This window comes from Ascaphus truei, chromosome 14 (assembly GCF_040206685.1).
Source record: "Ascaphus truei isolate aAscTru1 chromosome 14, aAscTru1.hap1, whole genome shotgun sequence".
Classification (NCBI taxonomy): Eukaryota; Metazoa; Chordata; class Amphibia; order Anura; family Ascaphidae; genus Ascaphus; species Ascaphus truei.
The window spans coordinates 22,484,571-22,505,573 of NC_134496.1; the positions used below are offsets into that span (position 1 = coordinate 22,484,571).

General features: G+C 46.2%; 1 protein-coding gene across 1 annotated transcript in view; it reads left to right on the forward strand.

Moving 5' to 3' along the window:
* Positions 1 to 13,735, forward strand: part of LOC142465448 (sodium/hydrogen exchanger 9-like) — a 174,134-nt gene extending 160,399 nt beyond the window's left edge. The window contains exons 7-8 of the mRNA XM_075569406.1: positions 11,036 to 11,188; positions 13,702 to 13,735. Of these exons, the coding sequence (XP_075425521.1) occupies positions 11,036 to 11,188; positions 13,702 to 13,735 (187 nt within the window). The remainder of the gene's footprint in view (positions 1 to 11,035; positions 11,189 to 13,701) is intronic.
* Positions 13,736 to 21,003: the final 7,268 nt, after the last annotated feature.

Sequence of the window (21,003 nt, forward strand, 5' to 3'; positions counted from 1 at the left end):
AGGTTTGGAAAATTAGGCTGGTAGACAGAGATATACACATGTAGCCAGACTTACTGTTCCCGTAACTGTGCTAAACCATGTCCAATTCTCCGGCACTTCATTGCATGCCGTGTCCCTGTGACCGCTGCGGAGCCGCGACTTCCAAACGGTGTTCAGCGGCTGCCTTAGTACTTTGCGGTGACGATAGGGGGTTCTGGTGTCTTTAAGTTATATTCCATGTACTGCATTCCAAGGCTATTGCTACAGTAACCGTCTGTGTGTGTTTTCTGAGGTTTACGAGCACTGAAAGTGTGCATGGGAGTAACAGAACAGTAGAAAACGTGCATTACTTTATAAATGATTACATATTTATTAATGTAAATGAGTGAAACCTGTATTGTAGGCTACTGTACATTGGTGTAAGATTTTATAAAAAATGTTTATTGCTTTATACAATAACAGAAATAACAAAGACTTGGAAAAAACAATACAATCTTCTTACACCAACAAGCCCTGGCTATCTCTCTTGTACAGCTTCACGTGTAAGATAATCGAGAAGTAGATGCATTAATTAAACATACTGTTGGAATAGAACGCTGTGCATGCGCGCTCTATGTATACTGTATGGAACGCAAATACGTTCCATTGCATTTGTGCGCATGCGTGGTATCTGCCAACTGAATTGAATGCATATGTGTTATGGAGTTTGGTAAATTAGTGCCCAGAAAGCGAATTGCATGCTTTTCCCATTGAAGATCAAAGTTTAAACATGAGATGTTTGGTAGTTGCTGGTAAACCCAGGCTGAGATTCATAGATTTGAAGTGATTTATCCTAAAGCCAGATAGGTCGCCAAATGCTAAAAGGGTAATGAACATGTTGAGCAGAGTAACAAGCAGTTTTGAAATTGCAAAGAGAATGTAATCTGCAAAGCAACTGATTTTGTGATTCGTCAGTTAGAAAAGGATTCATGAATAGCTTGGGTGATTTCTTAAAAGGCAAGCTAACGGCTCTATGAGGGGGAATGAAAGAGGAGAGAGACCCCTGTCTAGTGCCATTTCGTATGACAATTGGTTCAGAGAGGAGACCCATGCAACATAATCTGGTGTAGAGAACATGAATTGCAAATCCACCCGATTGAAGACCTTCTCTGCGTCCAGGGAGAAGAGCATGGCCGGTACCCCAGCAAATGTAGCTATGTGGTTTAAGTGGCTGATTTTCCTGGTATTTTCCAATGCCTGAACAAAGCCCGCTTGATCAGGATGGATGAGTTTAGGGATGCAAGCATTTAGTCTGCGAAAATGTTTTCGGTGTTGATCAGGGAGATTGACTGATAACTAAAGCATGCACTTGGGTCCTTTATCTTTCTGTGTGTATTATTATAATATTATCTGCAAGCATTGGTTCTGGAATTAGGCCAGTGTCCAGAATGTAGTTAGAAAGGTCTGTGAGGTATGGAGATTGAATTGATGAGATTTTTTTGTAATCTAGTTTTAGAGACTTCAAAACCAGCTTTACCTCCTCTGAGCTTGAACGAAGGCTCTCGCTTTAGTAGGCTTTAACCTTGGGAGAGTGCAAGAATCCAGGAGAGAGTCAATTAAGGCTTGCAGATCAATGGACTTATTACCATCATATAAGGTTTAGCAGTATTGGTGGAATTCTTCTTGGATACTGTTAAAAAAAACTTCTCCAAGGTGGTGGGTCACATTACGGCTCTTACGAAACAGGGGGCGAATCCCAAGAAGTGGACACCTGAGGCAGTACAGGCCTTCGATGGACTGAAGTCTGCTTTCTCATCTGCCCCGGTCCTGGTCCATCCCGACATCTCTAAGCCTTTCATAGTGGAAGTGGACGTATCCAATGTGGCGCATCCTATCCCAACGGCAGGAGATTCAATGGAGATTACACCCCTGCGCCTTGTTTTCTAATAATTTTTCTTCCGCTGAGAGAAATTACGATGTTGGGAACCGAGAATTACTTGCCGTAAAATTCTAGAGTGGTGACATTTTCTGGAAGGTATCACGGAGCCCATCACTATATTAACGAATCATAAGAATTTGGAATACATTGAAGGTGCTAAGAGACTCGGGACATGGCGGGCGAGGTGGGCTCTATTTTTTTTACACACTTCAATTTCATTATATCCTTTCGAACAGGCTCCAAAAATGTCAAAGCGAAATGCACTGTCTCCAGAATTCTCTTTGGAAGACTCAGACGAAAGGGACCATGGGTCCATCATTCCTCAGATTATTTAGTCAGTTTCATCCGCCCTATTACAACGGATTTCTCAAGCACAGGCGGAGAATCTTACACCCACGTCCGCACGTAAATCCAAGTTATTTGTACCTCCCCAGTTCCATAGAGAGGTGTTGCAGTGGGGTCACCAATCCAAGGTGGCTGGTCATCCGGGAGTTGGGAAGACCTCGGATTTCATAGAACGCCTCTTCTGGTGGCCAAATATTTGCAAGGACGTTAAAGACTTTGTAGCCGCTTGAGCTGTCTGCGCTCAAACAAAGGTACCACGGAGTCTGCCTTGTGGATTGCTTCATCCTCTGTCGGTTCCTACAAGACAATGGACCCACTTGTCTATGGACTTTATTGTAGAGTTGCCGCCATCTAAGGGTATGACGACCATTCTAGTAGTGGTCGATCGCTTCACAAGACAGGCCCATTTTGTACCACTTAGAAAGTTACCCACTGCCTACGAACTTTCCGAAATTTTCACTAAGTAGATATTTCGCCTTCATGGTATTCCGACTGAGACAGTCTCCGACTGTGGCTCCCAGTTTATTGCCAAATTTTGGAGAGCATTCTGCAAATTAATGGGGATCTCACTCCACTTCTCATCATCATACCACCCTGAGTCCAATGGCCTCACAGAGAGGATTAATCAATCCTTGGAGCAATTTCTACGTTGCTTCATCTCTGAAAGTCAGGATAACTGGGTGGATCTTCTTCCTTGGGCAGAATTTGCATGGAACGCATTGAAACACGACTACACAAGAGTCCCCATTCTTCTGTGCCTACGGGTACCATCCTTCTGCCCTCCCATCATCTGTCTCCCGTTCTGGAGTTCCTGCGGCGGATGACAAGATTCAGGAGCTACAGTCTCTGTGGAAGAGGATTCATGATAACCTAACTAAAGCCTCCCTTCAGCAGAAGGATCATGCGGATAACTGTTGGCGGCCAGGTCCAGGTTGGAGACCACACCTGGCTATCTACCAGGAACATCCGTCTGAAGATTCCTTCCCTTAAGCTTGGCCCAGATGTATAGGTCCTTACAAGATTGCGAAACAAGTAAATCCGGTCGCGTTTAAATTGGAGCTATCGGGTACCTTAAGGATTCCCCCGGTCTTCCATGTGTCACTACTAAAGGCTGTGGTTCACAACAACTTCTCTGCTGCTCCCACCCTTCCAGGACCGGTACTGGTGGATGATCAAGAGGAGTATATAATTCGCCGAATTCTGGATTGCCGTAAATCTCGAGGTAGTCTCCAGTACCTTGTATCTTGGAAGGGATATGGTCCAGAGGTGAATTCCTGGTAGAATGCTGGTGATGTCCACACTTCCTCCTTGATCTGAGGTTTCCACCGGAGGTTCCCCGACAAACCCGTTTCATCGTCCGGAGATCGATTCTGTAGGGGGGTAGGGGGAGGGGGGTACTATGAGATTTGGCAAAATCCGTGCTGGCTTTTCATAGTCCAGTTTGGGATTTTGCTCTTGCTTGCCCTCTGTGGCAGAATCATCCATTTTTGCTCCTGTCAACTTCCTTTAAAAGGACAGCCCTGTAAGCAGGAAGTTGCCGAGCAAAGTTCCAGTTCATGCTGAGTACATGCAACGTGCTTACCTATTGTCTTCCTCGTTACCAGACCTGGCTCACATACCTCGACTATCCTTGTCTTCAGCCTGCCTCGACCTCTGGATCCACACCGACAACGCAACACTGCTTCTGTACCTGACCTTTGGCTTACGACTCATTACTCTGTCAGGACTCTGTCCCTCGGCTCAGGTCGGTTCTTTCACCTTCCTACCTCAACCCTGCGGGTCACTTCCTGCTTGAGACGAGCATCGTTACAAGGCCTCCATTACATAACTAAATAGGTCTGAGGCTATGAACAAGTAATCGATACGTGAATAGAACAGAGAAAAGGTGTAATCACGCTCAAGTGGGTGGATGTTTCTCCAAGCATCAACGAGTCTGGTCTGTCTGCTTTCCTCCAGGAGCACCATAGAGTCTCTCGGAATAGCAGGACCGTTCATTGCTCGGAGACATGTGTTCTTTCATGTTATATTTAGGGTCAATCACCATATTAAAATCACCTCTCGGAAAAATCAGACCGCCCCCCACTTCTCGCTGTTTAATTTGGAAGCAATAATGTTCGCTAGCATGACCGGAATGCCAGTAACCTTGCCTAGAAGTATCAAATATCCACCCTTCACATCTGCAACTTTCCTGTCAGGATGAAAGGGAGTATTATTATGGAATACAATACAAACCTTTTGCTTTTTTAGTATGATTATGGAATATAAAAGCTGTCTTTTAACCTTGGCCGATGCTAAGAAGAACTTGGAGAATTTTTTTTTTTAAAGAAATATCGGCTTTGATTTTACACTAAAGTGATTCTCTTGAAGAAATATTCTATTAACCTTGAGATTTTTGTAATCAAACATTGCCAGCCTTCGCTGCCACGGATTATTAAGGCCCCTGGTGGTGTGAGCAACTATTTTTGGGAGAGGGTATGTTGCGATCATAAACAAACTGCCTTTCAGTACTGTGCAGTAGAATCCTATGGTGTAGCAGCTAGAGAATTGCTATGTGAATGAAGGGTCATGGGTTCAATTCCTGCATGGTATGGTATAATTTATTAATTATAAAATAATCATTTATAAATTATACAGTATAATTAAAATAAAAATAAAATAACAATTTTACCATACCATGTAGGAATCAAACCCATGACCCTTCATACACTGATAGCAATTCTCTAGCTGCTACACCATAGGGTTGGTGTGATGTCACTGACTCTATAAACAAACTTAACTTCTATTGCCGTTCAGTACTGTGCAGTGGAAGTTAAGTTTGTTTATAGAGTCAATAACCCCACACCAATCCTATGGTGTAGCAGCTACAGAATTGCTTCTAGTTTATGAAGAGTCATGGGTTTCATTCCTGCATGGTATGGTAAAATTATTAGTGTAAGGGGGAGGTGTGTGTGTGTGTGTATGTATGTGTGTCCGTTAGCAATAAAGCATTGAATGTTATAATAATAATAATAAAAAAAAACTTGGAGTTGAGCGCCGTGCACGTGGACGCAGAGACGAGAGAGCTGCAGAGACGAGAGAGCTGCAGAGACGAGAGAGCTGCAGAGACGAGAGAGCTGCAGAGACGAGAGAGCTGCAGAGACGAGAGAGCTGCAGAGACGAGAGAACTGCAGAGACGAGAGAACTGCAGATGCCGGTAAGTCCTCACGCGGCGGCCATAAAAAAACACCATAAAGATGTTTTTAAATCGGGAGCCACGCTCAGACCGTGTTATAAGTGGATCGCGCTATAACGGGTTTGAGCTGTATGTACACACACCACACACCTGGACTAACACAGCTTAGCGCACGTCTAATGAATTCATTGTAATTACACAACGCTTTGTCATTATAGAGAGCACGGGTGCTCAACTCCAGTCCTCAAGACACCCAAACCGGTCAGGTTTTAAGGATATTCCTGCTTCAGCACAGTTGGTGCAGTCGAAGACTAAGCCACCGATTAACCCACCTGTGTGGAAGCAGGGATATTCTTTAAACCTGGCCTGTTGGGGGGCTTGAGGACTGGATTTGAACACCCCTTGTGTAGAATGCTTAAGTACGGTGCTTTGTGCGTATCCTATATATCCTCTGGTGAAACAGTTGCCCAAGACAATGGAACAGCTTGGTGTGTACGGAGGACAATTCTATTTATGAACTGCGTGCAATGTTTTGTCTTCGTATTTGTGCTGATTGCCTAAGGCTACACAATAACAAGGGCATTTATACATTCAGCACAGCAGAGAAGACACATGGACGATAAATAATGCAAAGCTTGCCTGTTTTTTGCTGCGTTGTACTTCGACACCTGCAGTAACAAGTACTTATATGCTTGGAGACCAGATCTTTGTGCCACTTCCAGTAAATGAATGTATGACAACACCACTATCCTCACTGATATCACGAATATTGCCTTTTAAAATGGATTTTGTTTTCGGTTTGCTTATTTACCTTATTACCTTACCACTTATCATCTGAGATCTGACTCCAAAAGACTGTTCATGGTCCCATGGCTCAACAAAGTATCCGGCCGCTCCTCCTTCTCTTACCGTGCACCCCACAACTGTAACAACCTACCGGAGACTCTCACAGCCGCCACCAGTCTAAGTTCTTTTAAAACTAAAGCTGTCTCACATTTTAATCTGGTCTGTATCTGTTACATACGCCTGTAATATATATTATCTTTAACTGTGCATGCAATGTCTTGCATATAATGTATACCCTGTTCACTTATGTAACTATATTTGTAACCATGTATTATTTGTCACCATAACTCTGTGACCAGGACATACTTGAAAACGAGAGGTAACTCTCAATGTATCACTTCCTGGTAAAACATTTTCATACATACATAAATAAATAAACTTAGATTGTAAGCTCTTCGGGGCAGGAACTCTTTTTCCTATTGTTTTATGCCAGCAGCGCTTATTCCCTTTGTGTGTTATAATATGATGTCACGTGTATTGTAAAGCGCTATGTACCAGGATGGCGCTATATAAATACAGTAAGGATATACATACACTTCTTCCCAATATAAAGTAGCTTTTATTGCTCCTGATTTAAAGAAGCAATTCGATGTGTATTAGATAAAAAGAAATCCTTCCCTGTGATTGAGGGTAACATTTGGTTGTGTAAGTTGATGGTTTTTAGTTATTTTTTCAAATGGCGCCGTGAATTACAATACTTTATAGGGTTCAAACCAACTACATACAGTGCTTTACTGGTTGATTGGCTAAATCAGTTCTATGCAGATGTTCGGCCTCCTGCAGGGCCTAAAAGGATCTAGGGCCATATTTACTAAGCACGACTACTGTATAAGACCCCTTTCTCTTTTCTTTTTTATAACTTGTATTTTATTGGTGAATACATGCTTGTTATACATAAGAAACCATTCAGACCAACATTGTTCAAGGTAGCATGTAGTAAACATTAATTTACGCATAACAGGCCCGCACGGTTTTTCGAGCCCTACTTAACCGTGCGGGTGAGGATAGTCACTCTTATTGTGAGGGGTTGGGGGAAAATAATAACAATAATAAATAGGAAAGACGAATAATAATAATTAAAAAAAAAAAGGAGGGGGGGAGGGAAGAGGGAGGGGATGAAGGATAGGAATGGGAGATCGGGGGGAGTAGATGGAGCGGCCACTGAGGGCTGTTGAAACGACCCTAGTACCGCCGATGAGCCACAGAAGTTGGAGTAAGATATAGATGAGCGATCTCGTGGTGTGTGAGGTATTTATTGTGAGCAAGGGCTTCACCTCTCTGTAGGAGAACGCATCTATTACTATTAAAGCCAAATTGTGTTACGCTCTACCCCAGGGATGTCTGTCTGAGCTAGCCAAGGAGCCCAGACTTTTAGGTAATTGTCGCCCGTCTCATTAACTAAACTCGTTAACTTTTCCATCTGGCAAATAAACCAAATACGATTCCGAATCTTTGGGATAATTGGAATTTCGGGGCGTTTCCATAATGCTGCGATCTCACACCGCGTTGCTATTGCGAAATGTGCAATGAGTTTATTATGCGACTTTGACAGGCCTTTTAAGGGTCTGTTTAATAGAAACAGCCATGGGTCTGGGGGAATAGAGAGGTCGAAAATCCTCTGGATCCAATTCCTGATTTGTTCCCAAACTAGGGATATCCACGGGCAGGACCACAGCGTATGTAACAGGTCAGCTGTTCCTCCACATTGTTTAGGACACAATGGGGAGGACCCTGGTATGATTTTCGATAATTTGAGTGGGGTGAGGTACCATCTCATAAGAACTTTATATGCGTTCTCCTTCAGTGTGGTGCATATAGAACTTTTGGCGGTAGCCAAGAATATGGTGTTCCATTCCTCATCCTCTAGGGGTTCCCCTAGGTCCTTTTCCCATTGATTACGGAAGGATGGTATTTGCTGTTTTGATACTACAGACTCGATTACCTCTCTGTATATCGTAGATATAAGTCCCTTAGTGTCGGTTTCTGTCCGACAGAGCTTTTCGAAATTTGTCAGGGGGGGGGTACGGGGCGGATTTATTATAAAATGCTCTACGCTGGAGGTATTTATAGAATTCAACGTGGGGGATGTCTTTTTCTAGTCTGATATGATCGAATGATTTGATTTTTAGATTATAGCCCTCCAAGTCTTTGAGTCTGTTATATCCTTTTAGCTTCCAAATTGAGTGATTGTTACCAATAAGGCCGGGCGCAAAGCCGGGGTTGTTCCAAATAAGACCCCTTTCTGCACAAGAAGAGCCCTTACGGTCCATTCATAATCTTCCAGTGCATGAGGAGGCCTTATTGCGTAGACGCACAATAAATGCCTTGATTTGCACCATAACATGGTCACTGAGTGAATGGGAGAGCAAGTCAGTGGGAACCTTCTGCTCTACAATACAATGGAGAAAAAATTGGGGCTGGTAACACGTGAGATGGAGATTTGAATGTGAGTCAAGGAGTGCTAAGACCAGTAGCTAGACAGGCGCGGGGCCCCGGGCAACATATTTTTTCAGGGCCCCATTATGAGTGAACATAATGTATTCTGTAGATTCAGTAGTTTCCATCACCCCTTCCCTCCCCCCCACCCCAGCGTGTGGCAGTTCTGCAAGCCCCCCCCCTCTTTTACACCTCTCCTCACTCACCCCTTTTTCCTCTCACACTCCCCCCCTCTGCTATCACTCAGTAACACCCCCCCCCCTCCACACTCAATCCAGCTCCCTCAATCTTCCCCTCCTCACATTAATTTCCCCTCCCCCCCCCCCGGCCACACATACTGTACACACAATTTCCCCACACACATACACACAATTTCCCCACACACACATACAATTTCCCCCTACAATACAGAAATTGGAATAACCACCTACACGCACACTACAACAACCGCCCACCCACACACAGACTAGAATATATTTCCCCACCACACACACACTACTATAAACCCCCCCCCCCCCCCACACGCACTACAATAACCCCCCCCCCCACACACGCACTAAAATAACCCCCTCACACACACACACACAACAATAACCCCCCCACACACACACACACTACAATAACCTCCACCCCCCCCCCCACACACACACTACAATAACCTCCACACACACACCCCCCCACCCCCCCACACACACCAACTACAATAACCTCCACGTCCCCCTCCCCCCGGGCGTCTGAGGAGTGGAGGTCTGACTGAGCGGCTGTTGAGGAGGTGGGTTCGAACGGATTGGTGCAGACCGGGCAGTTAGGGAGTTGCCTGGGTGTGTTTAATGACCTGGAGTCAGCTGAGAAACTGGGGCCCACGACTAGCTAGGGCATGGACGGCAGCTAGCAGCCGGCGGTATACATGGGCATGGAGCGGCTAGCGAAACTGTTGAGGGCCAGAAAGGAGTAGGAGGGTTTCCTAGGGTAATGGAGCTAGTACCTTATATCTGCTGCTCCCAACACTGCCTCCTTTCATGTTCTTCATGTTACACTGAATAATGGAGATTCCCGCGCCCGGTGATGTCACCGGGCCTCCTTATCTGCCGCGGTCTTAATCAATGAGGGAGAGGGGGGATTCTGGAGGCTGTGAGGAGTGGGCCTGCTGGCAAGGAGCTGTTAAGGAGCCAGAAGGAGGAAGGGGCGCCTGACTTCTGTTGTCAGTCCACTAGATGGCTGGGCCAATATCCCGTCTCTCCTCCACTGTCGGCGGCCCAGGCTATAGCTACGCCCCTGGCTAAGAAAGAGTATCTTTTTATGGACCTGGGTCTGAGCGTTGTATGCTATGACACCTCAGTTGAATGGACCATAAGTTGTCTTCTGGCACTGGTCAGTCTTTAGAAGGAGCGGGCAGTCTTGGTCTAAACCGTTGGTAGGCAACATGATACACTGAAAGGGCTGCATGTGAGAGCCTGGAGCACAGGCACACATATATGGTTCACTGGTGAAGCCCCGGAGGGCTGCATACAATCCTTGAGCCGCCTGTTGCCCACCAGTGGACAGTGCTTTCTAGCCCCTGTGATACCAATGTTCTGTGTCAGTGTCACTCGTGAGCAGTGTCAGATTTCCCATTAGGCCCGGCCTAAGGCGGCAACATTTTGGGGCGGTAAAAATTTCCGCTCCCATATAATTTTGCCGCGCTGTCAGGCCTATTAGAGCTAACGGGAAGCTACTTGCCTGTGTCTGCCGCCTCCTTTCTACCACCATTTTGCTCCTTTGGAATCCCGGCATCAAATGACACTGCGGACGCCCCCCACCAGGATGTCACATGGCGTCTCAGTGCTCACGACGTCACGTTGGTGTTGTCGCGGCGTCATTTGAAGCCGATAATTCCAAAGGAGCAGGAGGGCGGCACCAAGGAGGCAGCAGACACAGGCAAGTGCCTACGGATTGCAAATTTGGAAGTCTGCCGCTGCTCGTGGGCAGTAACTTACTGTATTTGCACTTGCTGTCTGCATGGAAAAATATAATGTTTCTAAGTCTAGAAGAGTTGCATCATTATCATTCCAACCGCTCTCCATATACTATTGCAGCATGTATAAGTTCATGAGGTGGAAGATATTTAGGTAACATTTCCCTGCGATTGTTTCTTGTCAAGATGGCCGCCCTCTTGCTCGAGACCCAGTACTCTCAGGTTTGCAATCGTGACGTCAATAGTCACCAGTTAGTGTTGGACCCCCTTTTTTTTAATGCTGTGAAAATGTAAATGGCTCCTTAATACAGTATGTTGGTGACCCTGTTTCTTTAGGCATAGACTGCCATGCAACTAATTCATTTACTTCTCTTCTTTCTTTCAGCTCCATATCAATTTACAGCCCCAAGGAAAATCCCAACGTGTTTGATGCAGCCGCGTTCTTCCAATCCGTAGGCAACTTCCTGGGAATATTTGCCGGTTCCTTCGCCATGGGGTCGGCGTACGCTGTGGTCACTGCTTTAATATCCTTTGTGTTGTGCGATTTGACATTTCAGGGGAAAACTGCCCGTGGATTTATATATTGGTTTGCCCCCCCCTCACCCCCCGTCTTTCCCCCACCCCCCGTCTTTCCCCCTGCAGCTCTCTGCAGTCCGGGGAATTCGGCTGCCCGTGCCGCCAGCCTCGCAGGCGCGCGTGCAGCGGGGTCGCAGCCTTATGGCTGAAGACTGCTTAGCAGACATGGTTGGTTATAGAGCAACAAATAGCAATGAAGCAGCCATTTGGTTCAAAGTTCTGGCCTTTTGGGTGATTTATCTACGTACAAGTATGTATGTATGTATATCTGTATGTATATAGCGCCATCCAGGTACATAGCGTGTCACAGCAGTAATACACACAACATAATAATATAACACATCATGGGAATAAGCGCTTCAGACATAAAACATTAGGAAAAGAAGTCTCTGCCCCGAAGAGCTTACAATCTAAGTGGTAAGTGGAGAGAACTTACAGAGACAGTAGGCGGGTGTTCTGGGAAATGCGTCTGCAGGAGGCCAAGGTCAGCGAATGAGACGTATAGTGTCAGCCACGGAGCTGCCCATATGCTTCGCTACAGAGGTGTGTTTTAAAGAAGGTCCTAGAGGTGGATAGAGAGGGTGTCAGTCTGATATTGAGGGGAAGAGCATTGCAGAGGTGTGGGGCAGTCAGTGAGAAGGGTTTAGCGATATCAGTATGTCTGGAGTAGGGCGTCTCCCCTTCCATTTGTATGGGGCCTTTTACGAGTCCAAATCAGGTCATATTATAGGGGAAGAACTCCGTGATTTTAGATTCAATTTATCATGGTTGCCTCAAGAAACCACTAACCTTACATAGTTACATATAGTTACATAGTTACATATAGTTACATAGTAGATGAGGTTGAAAAAAGACGCAGGTCCATCAAGTTCAACCTATGCTAAATGTAGACAACAGATACTTTATCCTATATCTATACTTATTGATCCAGAGGAAGGCAAACAAAAAACCCCATTAAGGGGAAAAATTAATTCCTTCCTGACTCCAAGAATTGGCAATCGGATTAATCCCTGGATCAACATCATTCCCATGTATACTTATTTGGTATATCCCTGTATACCTTTCCCATCTAAAAAGATGTCCAACCTTTTTTTTGAACAAATCTATTGTATCTGCCATCACAGTCTCCATGGGTAATGAATTCCATCTTTCTTAAAACACTACAAAAAAGGGACATTTTATTTTTAAGGGACAGTCCCTACACGGATGATAGTGAACGAAGACAGTGGTTTGTTTATTAGCTTTGACGTAGATAACACAAAATAAAAAGAAAAGTTTAGTATTTTTCTGTTTTTAATTTTCCATGGTGAACAAAAGCTTTGGTGGTTTTCACAATCTTTATCTGCTATCTTTTGGTGATAAGACTGTTTGTCCGTCCTCAAACCTGAAGTTGAATAGTTCTTCTTTTGTACAGCAAATAAAAATCCCGCTTGTGAGCACATTCACATCACTGACAACACAAGTGGGATAGCTTTTGTGGCCCGTAAACACAGATATAGGTAGAGTGACCATATTTGTCTCGAGGAGAAGCGGGCCAAATTTCGCACACGCGCGAACGGCGCCAATAAAACAGAGACAAAGGCCTAAAAAAAAGGGACGTCTGGTCACCTTACGTACAGGAGAAGTGTCTGCTGTGTAAATATAATACAGGTTGAACTCAATTGACACAAAGTGGGAAATGTCGTCACGACTGTCTTGCTGCGACTAAGGCTCCGCCGGCATATGGCTGCCGAGGGAACCTTCGCCGCAGCTGCTCCGCCGCCGGCCGCTTCTCCACTAAGGGAAGTTAATTTTAGGGGTTTTAGCGGTTAGTGTAGGCTAAGGATAGGGGTTTTAGGGTAATGGGTTGGGTTTTTAGAGTAGGACATTAGGGTAGGGGGCTACATTTTTGGGGTAAGGCGTTAACTATAAGGGCTTATGGTAAGGAGTTAATTATAAGGGCTTATGGTAAGGAGTTAATTATAAGGGCTTATGGTAAGGGGTTTAGGGTATTGGGTTAGGATTTTAGGGTAGGGGGTTACATTTTTGAGGTAAGAAGTTTATTATAAGGGCTTAGGGTAAGGGGTTTATCATAAGGGCTTTGGGTAAGGGGTTTGGGATAAGGGTTTAGGGTAATGGGTTAGGTTTTTAGAGTAGGAGATTAGGGTAGGGGGTTACATTTTTTGGGTACGGAGTTTATTATAAGGGCTTAGTGTAAGGGTTTAAGGTTTTTAGGGTAGGGCGTTGCGTTAGTATTACGAGTTTTTAGGGTAAGGTTAAGGGCTTACCTTGGCGGCGGCCAAGGTATGTAGCGGCTAAACACCGTTGGAGATTTGGTTGCTGTAAAATTGCCATGATAAAATGACCTAATGACCTAAACCTCGATTGACGTGTCTTTTTTCAACCTCATCGACCATGTGATCATGTGACCATGTGACCATGCGCCCTTGTGTCACTTTTTTTACTTGCCATAACTTTCTTCGTGTCTGGTTGTAGCAAACACAAAGCCGTCATTGGTAAAAACAGATAAACATAAGTAGCAGATAAGCTTGCATTGAGCGGACCCAGAGAAAAGGAAAACGTTTCTTTTTAACGAGATGCAAAATAAGTAATACCGTTAAGTTAAGGGTACTTGATTGCTGTCTAACGAACATGATTACACTGATTAGTTCAGGGGCGGCCAACTCCAGTCCTCAAGGGCCACCAACAGGCCAGGTTTTAAGAATATCCCTGCTTCAGCACAGATGGATCAATCTGTCCCTGCTTCAGCACATATGGCTCAATCAGTGGCTCAGTCTTTAACTGAGCCACTGATTGAGCCACCTGTGCTGAAGCAGGGATATCCTGAAAACCTGGCCTGCTGGTGGCCCTTGAGGACTGGAGTTGAGCCCCTGTGCCTTTAGAGAAAAGTTACATGTCTCGGTGTTTTTCCTTAATGGCTGCCGCGCGCACGTGACCAAATTCACGAAGCTGTGTGAGTTCCCCATGCTGGAGACGGGGCTATTTTTCCTCCTGTCCTGGAGCGCGTTCTTATCCGCAGAAGCTGCCGGACTCACAGGTAAGAAGAGTCAGGTGAGCACAGTATGGAAAACAAATAAGCGTGAGAAGCCGTTTGTGTGTATACCGGAAAGCCCATTCGGATCTGTGTATCGCGGGAACCAGCAGCGCTTTCTGCTGGGAAATTGACTTTTGCAGAGGCCTCTCTGTCCTTCTAAGCATGAAAGGATGGAGCGATTTCTCACACTGACCCAGTAAACGCAGTGCATGTTACTGGGAGTTACTGGGAGCTGGCTGCGGGCAGACACTCGTAACAATGAGAATCGTCATTTCTGGCTGGGACGGCCATAATAAAATAAGGTCATTTTGCTGGGGACCCAAGATGAGGAATCCGCCCCAAATATTATTGGGTCAGAGTGGACGATAACCATTGCAGATCCGGTACCCGATTTTAACCTGTGGGGTGCTGGCGGTTCCGATGACACCAGAGTGCCACCGTGTCTGTGCCACTTCCGAGTCATGTGATCGCTACATCATAAGGGTCTCTGGTGTGCCAGGGCCCATGCTGAACCAGCTACATCATAAAGGCACTGTATAGGTTAATACCTGTAGGGGCAGGGGTAACCAACTCCAGTCCTCAAGGGCCACTAACAGACCAGGTATTGGGGATATCCCTGCTTCAGCACAGGCGGTGCAGTGAAAGACTGAGCCACTGATTGAGCCACCTGTGCTGAAGCAGGTATATCCCTAATACCTGGCCTGTTGGTGGCCTTTGAGATCTGGTTGGCCATCCCTGCTGTAGGGGGTTATGCTCTAAAGTGCAACAATGCACAAACTGGACTTTCTGTGCCTTAGTGCTAAATTGACACTATCGCCCCTTTAGGGTCAGAGGGGGCAGACTGCAGAATACGCAGAGAAGAGGTTCAGAAACCCCGAAATTAAAAGCTATCTTGTATTTGTTTATTAAAGGCTGTTGGATTCAGAAGCCTCCAGCACAGAATCCCAAACTGATTTTTGATCGCTCATAAAACGTAGAGCATATGATACAGAGCTGAGCTGTGTGAAGTAGTTACTGTAACTCGCAGGTTGGGGGCCTGATTCCTACCGGTTGCTTTAAGCTGGTTTAAGTTCTCTGTAAAAGCAGCGTCTAGTTGGATTACTGCGGCATAGTGTCGGGACAGGGTTAAATTGGAGCAGGCAGAGACTGCCGTAGAGTAATTGTCACAAAGTGGAACCTTCTTGATGTCCTATTATCAGCTGTGTGATGTTTGCTCTGCCTTAAGCATCGACACATGATATAAGTCTTGGTGGATAGAAAAGTGACAAAAACCATCTACAGTACAGCATACAGCAAATAAAAATCCAACGTGTGAGCACATTCACATGTCTCAGACAGGTCTGCAACCCAGCGCTGCCCCATTATCTGTTAGCATGCAATGCTTCCACTGCAGCAAGGGGTTCTGGGTAATGACATGCAAATGAGTACACAGTGCCACTTTTTGCTTCTTGTCCATTTTAACATGGGACCCCTCTAAGCGTATGCCTGCCGTGTTGCACAGCTTTGCAGCACAGGCTGGGTTAAAGAAGTGCAGAGCCAGTAACTCTACTCACAGACAGCTTTTTCAACCGTTTGGGTGTCATCAGTGTGTGGTTATGCTGGCTTACGCATTGAGTAGTTTGTAATGTAAGGTGCTATTGCCAAAGCAGACTTGAACCTTAACACAAAATGAGTCCGCTCCATTTAAGACGTGTCACTGTGGGGATTGATGGCATTCATGCAGATAGGATGCCTACGATATGAGTAAAGCTTGGCTTTTGCCTTAAATTGAAAAACACTATGCATGGTTTGGTTTTGATGAAAGAATTACCATTATATTCTGCTGACCAATGGGATTTAAGTGCAAGCGACAAACTAGACATTTAAATGTTAAAGGTTAGCCCAGAGAATCTGCTTTTTTAAATGGACACAGGGGCTTTGCATAAAGCTCCAATATTGGTTGTTTTGATACTAAAAGAGTCATGTAGAAAATGTCTCATAACGTCAATGTGTCAGAATACATTGCATGGGTTGTGATATGGGTAATAGTCATTAGAATGAATGGAATGATTTCTTAGTGCGCAGATGTTAGTGGGGATCCAGCATTGTCAGCGTGCCAATCCATCATTGCTTTCCCCATTCATGCATCAGCAAAGCGGCCAAGAACAACTTCAAAAAGCAGTTGGGTGGATTTAACACTAAAAGCACAAAATAATACATTGCTGATACACACGGCATGTAGTTAATTAGTCTGCTTCATACATAACTCTTAGGCCGAGTGCATGGGGCAGGCGTGCGTGCGATGGAGCGCATGTCCAATAGGAAAGCTTCTTCTCCTGCTCCGGTCACATGGTCCCAGCTCACAGTGCAGTAAGGAGTCCTGCAGCTCCCGCGCGGGCTCCACACTGACCGCTGATGCCGCCCCACTGACCGCTGATGCCGCCCCACTGACCGCTGATGCCGCCCCACTGCCCCCGCACCTCTGCTTACCTGTTCAGATGTCGCCGCGGGCTTCCAGCAGGTAAGTAAGAGATACTTTTCAACTATCCTGACATTACCCGGCGCCGGGTCCACTTTCCAGCTGCCGGGCCCGGGTAATTTCCGGGTAGCTGAAAAGCGGCCGGGTAACGCCGGGTAGTACCCGGTACCCGGCACATCACTAGTGAGCCCACGAGGACTGGAGTTGGTCGCCACTGCTCAAACCAGTCATTTTTTTGAACCTCTGTTCTTTTGTCAAACCAAGAAAATACAACTGTAGTTTAGTACAGGGGCGCTCAACTCCATCCTGAACCCCCCCCAGCTCACCAACAGGTCAGGTTTTCATGATATCCGTGCTTCAGCACAGGTGACTCAGTCCCTGATTCAGCACAAGTAGCTCAATCAGAGGCTAAGTCTTTGACTGAGGCTCTGATTGAGCCACCTGTGCTGAAGCAGGTATATCCTGAAAACCTGACCTGTTGGGGGGGGGGGGGGGAGGTTGAGGACTGGAAATGAGCACCCTTGGCTTAGTTGGCAAATTCAGAACCACTCCTTGAAGGTAGACCTGGATTGGTTTATTTTTCCAGTGACAGATACTCATTACCTAAGGATGAGCGACTTTTGCCATCTTTGCATCCAGTTTCAGCTCTTCTGTAATGTTTTAAAGTGTTCTGTCATTTCATTGGGAAGTTCATCAGAGGCATTTGCAGAGATCAGATCGGGTACAGCTGCTGCTCTTTAAGTTCTTGTGGAAGGGAGGAAACGCAGTCGCTTTCTGATTGAGGCATTGATTCCAGGGTCATTACGTTTCTTTCATTGCTCATCAATTCAGGATGCTTGGAGAAGGCTCAAAACTTTCTTTCCGTTTTTCTCCATTGTAATTGCATGTAACATGCTCTGCAGCAATAATTGTAGAACAGTCGTCCTGCAATTGACCTGCTTTTACTAGATAGAGTTAGCTGAAATCACACAGAATAATGAGAACCATTATGTCTCTTGTGCTAGTGTCTGTGTCACTGCCAACGATTGTTATTGATACTACATCCACAGGAGGAGTAATGGACATTGCTGGGGGCAGCAGAGAGAAAAAGTCCCACAGTCCTAACCAGAACATAACTGCAACATTGATTGAATTACTCTGGGAGTCCCAGCAGATCTCATATGCTGGGATTCACCAAGGACTGATTTGGGTTATGACTTGAATTACAGTTATCTGCGGATCGGAGTACAATACCCTGCTTCGGACCTTAGAGAATCTGCCTCCCAGACCTTACATGGATTTTCATTCCAGTGCAGTTTGATGTTATTTGAGTAGTGTCACAGGTGTTCCTGGCTGCAAAACGTGAGCCACACTCTGGCAGAGGAAGTCCTCCTCTTCCTTTATCATGTTCACATCTCCCTTAGTGCCAAAAAGGGATGTCCACTCGATGCCATAAGTGCCACCAGTGGTCCAGCCCTTGTGACAAGCAGTGGATATCATTAGAGTACTTAAAGTCCATTTTATTTGTAGGTTCTGTGCTACAATTGAGAGATTACCGGAAACAATAATATTAATTCTAACTCTCCAACTTTAGATCTCTACTCTAGTAATTAACCCCCCCTCCCCCAGTAGGTATCAAGGATAAAGCACTGTGTTGTGTGAAACGCGTAGGAGGGTTCACACCTCCTTTATAATGTTGGATAGACAATAAATATTCTTCAACTTTATATTCACCTGTCTCCCTGGGCAGTGCGCTGCCTTGTGCATTTTTTGCATATTTTGTTGTTGCTTGGACCTGTTTCTGCAGCAGGAAAAGCCCCCAAAGAATCCAGTTGGTTCTAGGAGTGGGTAAGATATTCTGAAGATTTATATCATCTATATGGACTACAAGAATTACTATAATCTTTGGTGATTTTTTTGGACTTTTATTATACATTTATCTCCAATGAGGTGCAGTGAAGTGAGAGTATCATTGTAGGCAGACGCTCACAGAGGTATGCAAGGGAGACTGGTTATGGTGAAATTAAATAAGGCTTTTATTGCGCCTGTTTCCTTAACATCAGGAAACCATCCAAACAAGGGGTAAACAAAGCTTCTATTCACTTGGGAGTATTTCTAGTGAAATACTATGCAATCCACCACTCCTTTTAGATTAGCATGTCTCCCAGCCCCAAACATATAGCATGAAATGAACAGATATAAAAAAGTCTTATACATGAAAGTCTTATCTGTTCCTTGTGGTTTGGAGGGAAAATCTTCCCTGTTCCTGGTTGCTACCTTTTCTTCAGGATTTGTCAGCATTCAGGTTTAGAAGTTTCCTCTGTGTCTTGCATGCAGCCTCTTCTGGTACAGTAGACTCAAGACGTCTGTCCCCATGTCAGTCTCACAAGTTGTGAGAGTAAGGCCCCGGACATGTTTGGCGCTTGCTTGCGGAAGCGTGCTGACGCGCGCTCCCGCTCAGCACTGAGCCCCTACAGCCGCAATTAGAGCGGCTTTAGTAGGGGCTCACCTGCGCTTCCGCGCGCTTGCGGAAGCGCAGGTCTTAGGGGAATTTTAAATTCCCCCGCTTGCCGGCGAGACAGGCCGGTCACGTGAGCGGTTCGCCCAATGAGGGCGAACCAGCTCCGTGACGTCACTGGCCCGCCCCCGACCAGTGATGCGCACGCCCCCGGCCCACCCCCTGACGGCTGCTGACAGCGCGTGCGGCAAGCAACCGCAAGGCCAGGGAAAGCACCCGCTTTCCCTGCGCCTCAGCACGCCAGCAGGGACCATGGACTCGGCCTTAGGGACAATCTCTGCTTTGTCTCCAAGTTCAGCTCAGGTGTGAGCTAAGGAGTCTCCCTTCCTGTCTCAAAAGACAGGCTTTTCTAAGCAATCTAATCAGGCAGGTGGTGTTTGCTAATTGACTACCAGCAGTTAAACACCACACTGCTGGATTAGAGGCACATTACCTGAACAGGGATAACTCCCCTGTTACAATCATCATCATTTTTTCTGTTACCTTCAGGAGGTTTATGAAGTATTGGATTTTAGTCACTCACCTAGCAGTACACCCACTCCAAAGATAAGCCACATCTCTAGGATTCACTTATGGATAAGAATGAACTAATTCCAGGACTGTTGGAGCACCCACTAGATTCATATGCTTGGTCAGTGCAGGCTGGGCTCAGTCTCTCATACCTGGTCAGGGTGCTGGGTCAGTGCAGGCTGGGCTCAGTCTCTCATACCTGGTCAGGGTGCTGGGTCGGTGCAGGCTGGGCTCAGTCTCTAATACCTGGTCAGGGTGCTGGGTCGGTGCAGGCTGGGCTCAGTCTCTCATACCTGGTCAGGGTGCTGGGTCGGTGCAGGCTGGGCTCAGTCTCTCATACCTGGTCAGGGTGCTGTGTCGGTGCAGGCTGGGCTCAGTCTCATACCTGGTCAGGGTGCTGGGTCGGTGCAGGCTGGGCTCAGTCTCTCATACCTGGTCAGGGTGCTGGGTCGGTGCAGGCTGGGCGTGGATATGCAGATAGAATAAGGCTGAGTCCATAGAGACTTCAGCCATGCGGAGCCGGTCAGAGGCTGAGGGAAAGCGGGTGTTTTCCCTGGCCTTAGACCGCGCGCCGTCCGGGGGCGTGTCAGGGGGGGGGGGCTGTGACGTCACAGAGCTCGTTCGCCCTGATTGGCTCACGTGACCGGCCCTGCACTCCGGCGAGCTCAGAAACGAAAGATTTGTTAAGTCACACGCTTCCGGAAGCGTGCAGAAGCGTGCGCGAGCCCCTGCTAATGCCGCTCTCATTCCGGCTGCAGGGGCTCACTGCCGAGCAGCAGTGCGCCTCAGCACGGGTCAGCGCCTAAGTGCTGACCATGCCCGAGGCCTTAGGATGGATGCCAGGAACTCTTATAGTACAAACAATAGCTTTATTCACAGCTGTTTATAAGGCTCGCCATACAAGGACATACGTTAGACATAATAACTGGTGGCAAATAATAGGGTTACTCTGTGCTTCTTCCCCTGGTAGCTCTCACGCCTACACTGGGGAGATATTTATGCTTCTTTCCCTTAGTATTGGTTAGATTGGCAATCTCCTGCATCGTGTCAATAATGCCATATCTCAAAGTGGGCCCCATACTTCGTCCTTGCATATTGGATTGGGAGTTTATTAAGGACCTTCCGATGGGGCCAATCTGATTATTCTCTGGAAGTCCTACTCTGAGAAGTAATGCTGAGCACGCTTACTTCTCTTTCCGAATGAGAACAATCTTGGGCCATTACTATAGATGCTATATAGGGCACGTTCCTTAATTTAAAACAATAAGGACAGGACAC